Source organism: Pelmatolapia mariae, linkage group LG1, assembly GCF_036321145.2.
Source record: "Pelmatolapia mariae isolate MD_Pm_ZW linkage group LG1, Pm_UMD_F_2, whole genome shotgun sequence".
Classification (NCBI taxonomy): Eukaryota; Metazoa; Chordata; class Actinopteri; order Cichliformes; family Cichlidae; genus Pelmatolapia; species Pelmatolapia mariae.
Window position 1 is genome coordinate 25,768,027 of NC_086227.1, and position 12,640 is coordinate 25,780,666.

Below are 12,640 nucleotides of genomic sequence, written 5' to 3' on the forward strand. Positions count from 1 at the left end.
TGATTGTTGACTTTAGGAAGGCTGTCCATCTCCCGCTCAGCACTGCTGGTGTCATAGTAGAGCGAGTGAAGAGCACCAGATTCCTCCGTGTTCGCTTCACAGAGGAGATGAGTCCTCTGTGACAGATGGTGTGGTCAGTGAAGATCCTTCTAAAACATAATTTATGTTTATGCCTACAGCTACATCATATGCATTACCTCTAGAGAAGTTGTAAATAAGTAGGGATGGTAATGTAATAATGGTAATGATTATATTTGTTGTTCATTACACAACTTATACACAGCTACTGACACTACACATAAAAATGACATGAAAAAAATCATATGTATATTAATAAATAAATAATCTGTTTATTGATCTTTTGTATGTATTATGCTTGATGTGTGTTATTCTTGTTAGCCATAAACAGGAGTGCAAAGTTGTGTTTCACCTCATGTGAATGTGCTAATGTGACAGCAAAATCCTTGTTTCTTCTAAAATGATTAAAGTGAAGTGACCTTTTGATTTGACCATAACTGTAATTAAAATCTAAAGCTGCAATAGAACTCCGAAATGTAGGCAAGCAATGCTTTTAATGGAGTAAAACAGGAATAACTAAGGCTTCGGTTAAGGAGGAAACTCTCATGGCCAGAGAGAGCAACCTCCGGTAGATGGCAGCAACGCAACAAGAAGCACGCAGCTGCGCCAGAACGCCGAAGAGGACCAACATGGCGTCCTTCAACAGCAACGAATGGAGAGCTATCTGCGACAAATTCACGAACGCCCAAAATCTCACAGAAATAGAATCACGAAACGACCCAGAAAATGACCCCTTCCGCTCTAAATACAAAGCCAGGGAGCTTCTCAGAGAAATATACTGCTCGCTAAAGAATTTTGAAGCGGGCGAAGGTGAGGAGGAGGGCGGCGGAGAGAGCGGCGACCAACGGCCGACAGAGCAGCCGGTGGACGGGCAGAGAGAGGACCTGTTCGGCCAGGGCTTCAGCGGTGATTCACCAGCCGGGTTGCGGGCCGCAAGACTCGGAGCTGTGGAGTACTACCTGGGCGTCAACCATGTGGACACGGAGGAGCTTTCAGCCGGGCAGGAGCACCTAATGAACTGCATGAAGCTGCTGGAGAGATGCAGAGTGTCGTCCCCGAATGTGTCCCTGTTTATCCACGTTAGGGTAACGTTGATCGTTTCTTTCTTACAGTAGTACAAAGCTGCTATTTAAAACAAATAAATAAATAAAAATTACACTACATACAGAAGTTATGTTATGATCACTGATAAGAATATGTATTAAACCTGTGACATGTGATTATAATGCTAAGGATGATTTTTGAAAACACTCCATCAGAGTGTTTGTGAAGCGTTATAAATAAAGCACTGCTACATTTTTTTAAGAGTCACACTGCTATAGTAGGCGCATCAGATGATGCATGCTCATGTGTTGTCTCCTTGTGTTTTCAGAACCAGCTGGGTATCCTCTGGGCAGGCCGGGATGAGACAGAGACTGCACAGGGCTTCCTCGAAACTGCAGAATCCATCTATCAACGTTACATGAAGGAGGCAAGGCTGATTTCCTGAATAAAAGTTTATTTAAAAAAATGAGGACTGATTGAAATATTAGTTTTCAGGAAGGTAATGCTGCCCCCACAGTATGGCTGCAATCACAATAGGTAAATCCTCTTCATCATTTAATTTCTTCTTCTTTTTTCAGGATGGTAGTCCTCCCACTGATATGACAGAGTACTTTGCTGCTGAGGAGAACCTGCTGACTCACCAGGAAAGGATTAAGAGGTAACTTCCACAGCAGATTTCCAGATTATTGCTATTTCCTTGCTTATATTTAGTCCCTTTGTCTCTCTCTGCTTTCCTTGTGTATAGGTTTGAGTTGGCCTACACCCATACCATGTACTACCTTGCTCAAGTTTATAAAAACCTGGGTGAGTATGAGATTGTTTAAGGATAATACACACATACACACACACAAAAAAAATTACACTGATGAAACAACAGGAAATTGCATCTGACCTTTATTTAGCTATGTAAATTACTTGTAATAACTATAGTAACTATAGTTTTGTCTCTCAGGTCAAACTGAGCGTGCCGCTACGTACTGCCACACAACCCTGCAGAGACAGCTACAGTTAAATCAGTTTACTCCAATGGAGTGGGCTCTAAATGCTGCTACACTATCCCAGTATTACATCACTAAGGTAAGCATATCGCCAATTTAAAGTCATTTATAGACATTTGAGCTGCAACCTAAGATATTCTGCATGTTATATAAAATGCTTTTTCTTTTAAAAGTGCTGCATGCAGTATTCACAACCACTAGATGTCACATAAGAGTTACTCAGAATGTGACAGATGATGGTAGCAAGAGTAAAAAGGGAGGGTTTAACAAGATGGTAGTGAGACCTGCTGTGTTTGGAGCTGATGGCAGTGGCGAGTGGAAGCTGCTCAGATTTTCATCAGCAGTATGGACATGATTAGAAATGAATATAATACAGGTTTGAGTTAGAGAGGCAAGGCTGAGATGCTTTGGACACGTGCAGGACATGTTAATTTATTGATTTATATATGGTGTAGATGAAAATCTCATTTTTTAGCGTCCTGGTCTGGACTCTGCCATCTTGTTTATAAAGTGCAGGGTGGAAAGTCACGAGTTGTGTGGAAAGCTAACAGGAACTCATATACTATAGCGTACACACACAGCCAGATCAGAAGCTTGTAGTAAGAAGGAAGATTGTGTCTTATCCAGCTAATTTCAGCACTAATCCTGAGTTTTCTGCACTACAAAGGTGGTTCACTTCTTACCGGGGTAACTTGTCATGGTAGCTTATACTGTAACCTCGTCTGGAGCCAGCTAAGTTCCAGATTAGAGATCAACAGCTCTAAAATCACTGCGTACTGATCAGTCAGTTCTCCAGAACATAGCGTCACCATTCCTAAAATTCCTTGGATCTCTGCAGGGAGAGTAGGTTTGGTCTAAAGTTTTTCATCACCATCTAAAGTCATTGTGTTTCTGATTCAGTAATAAATATAGATTCTTACATGCAGATTTACTGTATGTATTATTTTCTGTTGACAGGGAACAATTTTAAAACTATTGCATTGTTGTGTAAGCATTATTGTCTGATCCTAAAGCAGGACCCCTACACTGCCCTTGGTGACATCATATCAAGTCTATGTTTGATTTCTGTTTTTATATTTAATCTTTATTCTCAAACCCTTAAACAGTATTGAGTCTGCAGCTGAGAAAATAATGTCCAGTTTAAGCCATCCCTTACTAGAACCACTGAAAGTTCAAACTGAGTCTCGCATTGTCACAGAAATATGCATGTTAATTTATTGATTTAGAAAATGTATAAATGTTGTTATACTTGATTCTAATCTGCTGCTAAGTCTCTTTTACACGGACTGAATTACAGAGTACCTATTTGATCTGCCGAAAAAACTAAGCACATCGGCTTAATTAGGCTATAGGTCAGTAAACTTTAAGTTTCAGAGCTATAATGTGCAGCTGTCACCTAAGAAATAAACACAGCACTATGAAGCCACTTGGCAACTAAAAAACTTGAACCAAAATGATTATTTTACTGCTCTGTGCGCTAACGATTAACTGTTAACAAATTGCTGCAACATTCATCTTTTGTTGTTTTTGCAAAAGTGTTGGATTTTACTGGCACAGTTTTTAGATTTTATTTGTTCTTTATAGCTTCTTAATCACCATTTGATAACATCTCCGGAGTAAGCGGCAGTCATAGGGACTTTTGTGGAACAAAAGTCATGTGACCTGTGAAATGTCCCTTTTAGATTAGTTCGTTGGTTAGAAGACCAAATGCAGGGGACACTCTGCATTAATTTTGTGGGTTGATAACTAGCCTCGTTTTGAGCTCTTATCCTTATCGCCTGGGCAAGTAAATTCAGATAACAGAAAGATACCCTGAATATGTTAAAGTGCTTCGTTATACAGGGCCCTGTTAGCCAAAAATATCGACTTGATAAGCTATCCTCGTATCTATTCTCCACTCTTTGCACGGCATGGTAAAATTAAGCAGCATTAGTGGCTCACTGGCTCATATTGCTTCCACACAGCGAGCAAGTCTCTGTGTGGTGTTTCCATTATCTCCTGGTGCTTTTTCCAGGAGCTCTGATTTCTCCTGCAGACATAAAACACACCAGGTTAATGCTGCCTACCTCCACCCCGGGCACCAAACGACATTCCTAATTTCAATAGCTTCACTTTCTATTTGAATAAAGATGAGTCAGTCTTCATATTTTGTAGTCGTTCGCTACTATAGAAATATCCAAGATTAAGCTTTAACCTCCTAAGACCCGAACTCTTTCATGGCATGCATTTTTAATTTTTCTTTGCTATTTGGGTTGATTGGGACCCAAAGAATGTAAAAACAAAGAATTACCAGATTTTTTTTTTTTTTTTACCTAATTTTTGGTTTTGAGAAAAATGAGATCCACATATGAGGACATTTGTTTCAAATTTTGACAGAACAGTGGCAGTATAATGTCCTCGTAAGTGCATATCATGCCCTTGTAGAGAAAAATTAAGTATTTTGGTCTAGACGTCCCAGAATGTGATGTCCACATATGTGGACGCCAGGTCCTAGGAGGTTAAAAGGAGTACATCTTGAAAGGTTTATTCTGTTCAAAGAGAATAAACCTTTACCTTGCTTTTTTTGAAAAATGTTCTCCAGCTCTTATGTATTTTGTTATGGTTCAGATGTACAGAAGCATATTTTTAATGCCTGGTTTAATTGCCATGCCTGTCACAGTAGTTTGTTTTAGATGAAGTGATGAGAAATGGGTATGTAGTTATCTGTGCTTTTGTGTTTTCTAGGGCCGCTACATGGAAGGCAGACACTGCCTCTCAGCAGCTACTGTTATTTCTGATTTGGCGGGCGAGGTTCCTTCTGAGGCTGCAGCACAAGAGAGTAATTATCTATACCAACTTAATTGAAATACTTATTAATGCTCATTTGCTTTTGTACCCATCATCAGCTACACTGAGTCAAACAGGAGAAAATGCAACTGTGTCCCAAAGTGGACAACTTAAAATTCTTGTCCTCGGCATGGTCCGTGTAAACCCGTCATGCCGTCCTTACATCATACAGACATATTTCCTCTTTGTTCTCTATCTCGTGGCATATCTCAACATCTTTTTCTCTTCTGGTCTGACCCAGATGAGGCAGAGAGTGAACGCAGGGAACATCTAAGACAGAAGAGAGCAGAGATTGCAAGATGTTGGATAAAATACTGTTTGAACCTCCTGCAGGATGCCAAGAAGCAGCTAGAGGTACCTCATAGATGTGTGTGGCTTTATTGTGTTTGTTGTGACACCAACCACAAAAACTTTATCAGCAGAATGTCATGTCTCAGTTAAAACATTTTTTTTAAGCACTGTCATGTCAAGTTGACCGTTCTTGGTCTTAGAATATTTTGTCATGTGGAACATCTGTTTTTCTGTGTGTTTATCTCTTTCTGCATCTTTAATCTGCACTGGTGTTTTGTTTTTATCTTAAAATGCAGTCTGTTTGCATGTGTTTCTGCATATTCAGGACAACATCGGTGAGCTGGATACCGATCGTCAGGAGGAACTGAAGAGAGCTAGACGACGTGAGGAGGAGGAAGAAGAAAAGGGCAGGAAGAGTGCTCTGCTGTTTGGCTCTGAAGACACCTTTGACTCTATTGCTAGCATTGAAGAGAAGGTCTGTATCTTGTGCCAGATAATTCTTCTGCTGATACTAAAACTGTAAATATTGTAGGTATTATTGTTAAGAAGAATAATGCTACTGGTTCTGCATGGTGCTGCAGGCCTTGCAGACAGTGTGTTTACAGAGTCTCACTCATTTTTTACTGAGGGGAGAGTTCAAAAATCTCGCTATTAAGGAAGAATGAAGCATAGCCTTTTGTAAAATAATAATCCAGCTAATACAGAAGGAGCAATCAAATTAATTAGCTTTCTTATTTGCAGGTGATGTGTTTGTTCCCCTTGGACTTCACTGAGGCCAGATCTGTATTCTTGGTAGGACAGAATCATGTCACACAGGTATGTGTACATATATATATATATACACACACACACACACACACAGTGGTGAAAAGATCATATAAGCAAACAGACACACCCAACAAGGTTCCACAATAATTCACTATAATCCCATACAAGATGTACAGATAATCATTCAACTCTGTGACATACGAAAATGCAGCATACAAACATACACATTTTTTTGTTTTTGGCTAGCATTTATAAGCCCAAGCAGCACTCCAAGATACTACTGTATATGTCAAGGGTGTTAAACATAAGGCACAGGGGTCAGAATTGACCCTCTAAATACAGCCCACTGGACGGCTTTGGAAAATCTGAAGAATGGCATAGTGGTATTTTCATATGTTTTACAGCTTTCTGTGGTAAAGACCATTAATACCAAAACCAAACTAACTAAGTAATAAATAAACAATGAAATGATTAAAAAAAAAAGTACCTGTTTTTTCACTATTTATGATTGAAGTATATATTTTTTTTGTTTTGTTTTTTATAATGTGTCCTCACTTAAAAAATGAACCAAAAACAGGACAATCAACAACCTATTTTTCTGTAATTTTACATGCCTATCACTTACAGTTTAGTCATAAAAAGTCATGTTGACAGATTTCTTGGATTTGCTGCAGCGATCTTTCTTCATCATGTAGAAAACCTGAAACTTTCTGTTGAAACTCTTGGATTCAATGGGGCTGTACACTGACAGAAAAGGGAGTTTCACTTGTTTCACTTAAAACCAAAGTAGGCTGGATGTGGCCCACTGTCTAAAATGACTTTGACACCCTTACTGTATCCAATGAGACTTTATTTCACATTACAGTTGATCTGTCATTTTATTTCTAACTGACGCAAAAATTAAGTGCACATCTTAAAGACTAAAAATCCTGAGTTAGATTTGATCCAAGTTTCGTGTTTACCCTCGTTTAAATATTTTCTGCTGTGAACGTGTGAGAAAGAAACGGCAACCACTGAACCCACAACGTGTATTTAAAGCCGTACTTTTTGGTGGTCCTGAAATGTGTACGTGGGTGTTGTGACCCAGTGGTTAATGTGTGAGGTTGGCTTTAAGGTTGCTTTTATATTATAGAAAAAGCAATAGTTCCCCACCCAGATTCACTCATAAAGAGAAGCATGAGGAAGGGAATTTTTTTTCTTGTTAGGTGAATTTTTTTTTTCTTTTTTTGACTGTATCTCTATTGTTTCACTCTGAAAGGCCAAGGACTACTTTCAGATGGATGGCTATGTGACAGACCACATAGAGATTTTGCAGGATCACAGTGCTCTGTTCCGATCCCTGGCCTTCTTTGAAGAGGATCTGGAGCGGCGCTGTAAGATGCACAAACGAAGGGTGGACATGCTGGAGCCGATCTGCAACGGTACTTCTTTAAAGACACTGTCATGTCTTTTCTAATGAAGTTTAGTTGAGGAAGAACAGAGGCAAATAACCAATTAGCTGATTTAACTTTTTTTTCCTTCTCTGTAGACTTGAACGCACAGTACTACCTAATGATCCGCAGACAGTTGATGTTCGAATTGGCTGAGACCTACAATGAAATGATGGACCTAAAACTTGCATTGGCCAACCGACAAGCAGACACGCAGTCTCTAGATAACCACACCATTAAGAAATTTAACCATCTCTGCTCTGCCTCTGCCAAGTAAGTACTTTTTTATTCGTTCTCTGTGGGTCTGTATTACTCATGTCTGAGTAATTTCTGTATCTTCTTCTCTTCAGGTACTTCCAGATGTTCTTAGACTCTCTGTGTTCCCCAGAAGGGAAATTTCCAGAGCGCCTGGAGGAGGAGGTTCTCAGACCAGCTCTGGTCGCACGCTTCAGAGTGGCTCGACTACACAGCCGACTCATCAGCACCTCACCTACTGTTCAACTGGACAACCTAAACAAATCTCTAGAAAACTACAAGTATGATTATTCATCCAGCACTTTGGCAGTCAGATATAAAATTAGTTGGCAGGACTTTAAGATTAGAGCAAAAAACATAAAATAGAAAATAAGACTTATTTAGATCAACTGCATCCTGCTAGTTGCCATGATGTTTGATTTTCCATCTTCCACCTGTTGTGTAGGTATGTGGTGCAGTATTGTGAGGCCAACCCTGAGGCAGGAGCCGCCGTGGAGACAGAGCTGGAGCTGAGTAAGGAGATGGTCGGGCTCCTCCCTCTCAAAATCAACCGCCTCAAAGCAAGGATGGCCTCAAACAACTGAAAGACTCCACTCTTTACGTCACTTGCTTACTAATCCGGTTAAAGTCATCATTTTGAGGCGCTCATCGGACACTCCCATCTAAAAACTGAATGGAAACTGACTGATTTCTGTGTTTATATTGGCTTCTTTTTGTGCAGTGGGCATGCTGCTTTCACTGTTGAATACATACCCGGCTGTAAATACCTGCTCGCCGCTGTGAAGTAACCTTTGTGGTTAATTTACCTTTAACTCTTATTACAAAGAAAATGCATCCTGTTAAACATTAATAAGAAAACACAAGTGTCTCTTTTGTATTACTAATAAGTTGAAACTGATGGGTATGTTATGAAAACAACATCTTTGGATCAAATGGGTGACAATCTGATCTCATTTTTCACTCTAGTTCATTTCTCTCCTCCTAACTGCAGTGGAAGAGAGTACAACAAACCAAACAGCCGCAGCCTTTGTAGGTTTAAAACTAAAATATCAGATGCTGCTATTGCAAAACAGTGTTTTGTTTTTTTATTTTGTTAAATTGTAATTTGTTTTAAATTTTTACTATTCCAGCACCCTCTGGCCTCTGACCCTAGTCTGATTAATACACGCTTTCTAATGTTAATCATATTGGTTTTAATTTATTGTGGCTTTATTTTCTATAAAGCACTCAGTGCACTACAAGTGTCTGATGGTGAAATAAGTGTGATGGCGTACTGCGACCAGCCTGAGGTCACGTTAAGAGAGTTCATCTATTTTGTGCTACTGACTGACAAGACGACCATTAATGAGTGGACTTGATCACACTGGTGTTAGCTTAGTAGACATTATAATTTGCATAATGTGAGGTTCATTTTTCTTCCTGTCTGAGGAACCTTATCACCCAGTTTTTATGCACAACCTATAGCGATTAGTGATATAAAACCAATGAGCTAATTCACACTTGTACCACATTAGCAACATGTTCTTGTTTTTTGAGTTTTTGGGGGAGTTTTGGGTTCCTTTTTTTTTTTTACTTGCAGTGAGAACCTAAGTGTTAAACCGACTTTTTTTCTGGTATGCCTTCATGTAACACAAGGCTGCTTTAACACAAGGTGGGGCTCTGAGTAACAAACTAAAATTATCTCAATTTTGGGTGTCGATGACTTTAAGGACTATACTATTAAGCCAGATTATTCAATTGCTTAATGCAGAGAAATGTCTAAAGCTGTGTCTGTTAAAATGTCTTGACTTCACTGTGACTATGTGATGGCCTATAAAAAAAGAAAAGTGCATGTGCTCTTCTTTTTGTCGAGTTCGTATTTCTTCTTTCTTTGTTCTTCCGCCTGTCATTTGCACTCCAGTCAGTTTATACCTCAATATTACCAATTTACCTCAAGAGGTTTTACATTCTATACATGTTACAGGGCTACATATTTACCACTATGTGCAGCTAAACTGAAGTGTGTTAGGCGACACAGCTTCATTCCTAGAAGCTATTTACAGTAAACATGATGGATTTGGGGTTAACTGAAGTTAGCTGAATCCTTAGAATGTGTTGCAACAGAGGTCAGATGTGTGGGCCGTCAAACCACTGATTGCCAACTAGATATGCAGTTATGTATCTTCCCTAGCAGTGAAGCGATATGGCAGTCACAGAACTGATGACTAACTTTTTTGTTTAAACTGTTAATCTGAGTTTAACTAAGTCATCAAATATCTTGTCATTACTCTACATAGTTTCAGACAAATGGAAAGAAACACAACGAATAGGTTTCCTCACAAAGTTATGTATCACAAATCCATGTCGTAATATTTCCAAAGAACCAACATCTATTTACCACATTTATTTTGGGAAATAACAAACATCGTTACATCCCTTACCCTCTGCGTCAGCTCCTTATACAAACCCACGTACACAAGCATGCAAATAAAAATACTTTGCCATAAGAGAGTATTTGTGATTTTATCACATTATGTAAAAGCATACCACAGCCCAATTTGTGATTTCATGCTCCCCATTTAATACTTGTCAAAACATGCACTGGCAAACCTGCTCAGCATCACACAATTACCACTAATAGACTGTGAGCAAGAACCTGTTCAAGAGCGCTTAGCGGAAAATGCTGCACACTTACGGAGAAATATTCAGGCTTATAGAAATTCCAGGTTCTTGTTTACATTCATGTGAAAAGAAAGTTTTTACAAGATTGTTTTCAGAGGAATCAAGAGGGTCAGGAGTAGCAAGGTGCTGCTAATCAAATGTAGACAAGAGCAATGGACTGTGAGGTGATCAACGATCATGGTCAAGGAACTGACCTCACAGTCCATTGTTCATTCAGTTGGCTAGTTTCAGTTATTTGTAAATGTACTGTTTATAAGGTTGGGGAAACCTGCAGTCAGCTGAGACTGAAGAAGTCACTTGGATGAGTGACGAAACATTTTCCCCACTGAAAACGCTACATCCAGATGAACAGAATCAACCTTTTGGGAGCATGTATTACTTGTTTGGAAGCTTCTTCTCTCTAAGCAGAATATGACTTTTGTGTGCAATGTTGACTCTAAACAAAGCTAAGGACTTCTGGAAAAATGTCCTTTAGACAGGTGAGACCAAAGTGCGGATGTTTGTTTGGCTATAATGCACAGTTAATGCAACATTTGGTGAGAACCAAACGGCACACATAGCAAAGGTCAAACACGATGCAGGGCAGATGATTTGAGCTTGTTTTGCAGCCACGGGACCCGGTCGATTATGAACTCCTCTGTGTACCAAAGTATTCAGTTAAAGCTTGGCTGAAACTGCAACAGCACGAAGATCACAGCAGCAAATCTAAAACAGAGTAGCTGAAAAAGAAAAGAATCAAAATGTTGCAAAGTCCAGACCTCAGACTGATTGAAATGCTGTGGTGGGACCTTAAGAGTGCTGTACATAAACAAATGCCCACAAACCTCAATGATCTGAAGCAACAGTGCGGGCTAAAACTTCTCCACAGCAATGTGAGAGGCTGATTAAGTCACATAGAAAACAGTTACTTGAAATTATTGTTGCTGCAGGTGGTTTTATAAGCTACTGAATCATGGGGTGTATTTAGTTTCCACAGGACTGCAAAGAGTGCTGTGGAAACATTTTTTTTCACATGACTATATATTTGTAGGATTGCCAAGCATTCGAATATAAATTAAGACACCTAAAGAAGTCTGAAAGATTGTTCACTTTTTGTGAAGTGGAAAGAATTTCTGTGAAAATAATTTTAGTTAATGGTTAAACATTCATACAATTAAAAAAAATGTGATGCACAAAAATTAAGTAAGTTTCATTTATTTATAATTCAAATGTATCATCCCAGTGAATGCCTTAAACCTCTATTTTTTTAACATTTGATTCATTCTGATGTTTTTCTCTGGTTCTATTGGTGCGATTGAAGCTTGAGCTTGAGACTGGCGACACTGCAAAAAAAAGCAAACAAAAGCCAATGAGTGTGTTTTAATATGTGTGTGTGAACTTGCAAAACTGATGAGGACTGTTTTTGTTTTCTTTCTTTTAAACTGTTAAGTTTCAGTTTGCATTCACAGACCTGACGTATGCTCCTGGGATCAGACAAAGCAGGAGGAGAGGAAGGCAATATGGCGCTGCAGATTCTTGTCTTTGACTGTCTACGACACAGAGATGGTTCACGAATCCAGAAGCAGAAGCATTTCTATAAAGAAAATGGGTTAATCGGTTCTTATGGTTATCAGTAACTACGCAAACCCCGACTTGGACTGGTAAAATGATCCTGGTCGATTTGCGCATATGTTAATGGCTGTGTTTGCATTTGCTGTCTGTCTGTGTTTGAGAGTGTAAAAATAAGACAGTCTGTGTTGCCATAAACTCTTGTCACCCAGACAATAGACTCGAATCCCACACAGTGCAATAGTGGTGGGGATAGAAACCAAGCTGACTGTAAAATATGACTGTTTATAGATATAGTTCATACTGGCTAGTGCAGGGGAACACATGCACTGCAACAAATGTTAGTGAATGTATAGACAGTGGTTTGTTTCAAATAACTCAAATATTTAGTATTGCAGAGAAGGGAAGGATTGTGTATAAGCGGATATATGAGCCTCATAAATAAGTTCATGTCTGCCTGTGCGTATGTGTGTGTTTGAGGCAAGGCTGGGCAGGCTAGTGTGTCATTTCCTGAAGAAAATGATAGCAACTGATGTTACCACTTCCTACTGATGTGTCAGCTGAAACAGGCAGAAAAAGAAGAGAGAGAAGAAGGAAAGAGTAAACTGCTGTAAAGCTGACGACTGTATACACTAAACTGAACTGAATTAAAATGATTGATCCCTTGTTTTTTGACACAACAAAGTCAAAGAAAGGAATGCAGTCTTTGTCCCACTGAGCCACTTCTGCCTTTGTCTAAGA

At 39.2% G+C, this 12,640-nt stretch overlaps 1 protein-coding gene across 1 annotated transcript; it reads left to right on the forward strand.

Moving 5' to 3' along the window:
* The first annotated feature begins 683 nt into the window (after positions 1–683).
* On the forward strand, positions 684–9,521 carry kifbp (kinesin family binding protein). Its single transcript, XM_063477185.1, has 13 exons — positions 684–1,163; positions 1,451–1,549; positions 1,701–1,780; positions 1,868–1,926; positions 2,075–2,199; positions 4,845–4,938; positions 5,188–5,300; positions 5,563–5,712; positions 5,979–6,053; positions 7,264–7,426; positions 7,534–7,708; positions 7,786–7,971; positions 8,136–9,521. The coding sequence occupies exons 1-13, from the start codon at positions 708–710 to the stop codon at positions 8,272–8,274; spliced, it is 1,914 nt and encodes a 637-aa protein (XP_063333255.1). The 5' UTR covers positions 684–707; the 3' UTR covers positions 8,275–9,521.
* The last annotated feature ends 3,119 nt before the right edge of the window (positions 9,522–12,640 follow it).

Excerpts from the sequence above, each read along its gene's own strand:
- kifbp (XM_063477185.1), top strand. The coding sequence starts at position 708 with ATGGCGTCCTTCAACAGCAACGAATGGAGAGCTATCTGCGACAAATTC. Across the intron at positions 1,781-1,867 it reads CACCAGGAAAGGATTAAGAG|GTTTGAGTTGGCCTACACCC; the intron begins GTAACTTCCACA and ends CCTTGTGTATAG. Across the intron at positions 1,927-2,074 it reads TCAAGTTTATAAAAACCTGG|GTCAAACTGAGCGTGCCGCT; the intron begins GTGAGTATGAGA and ends TTTGTCTCTCAG.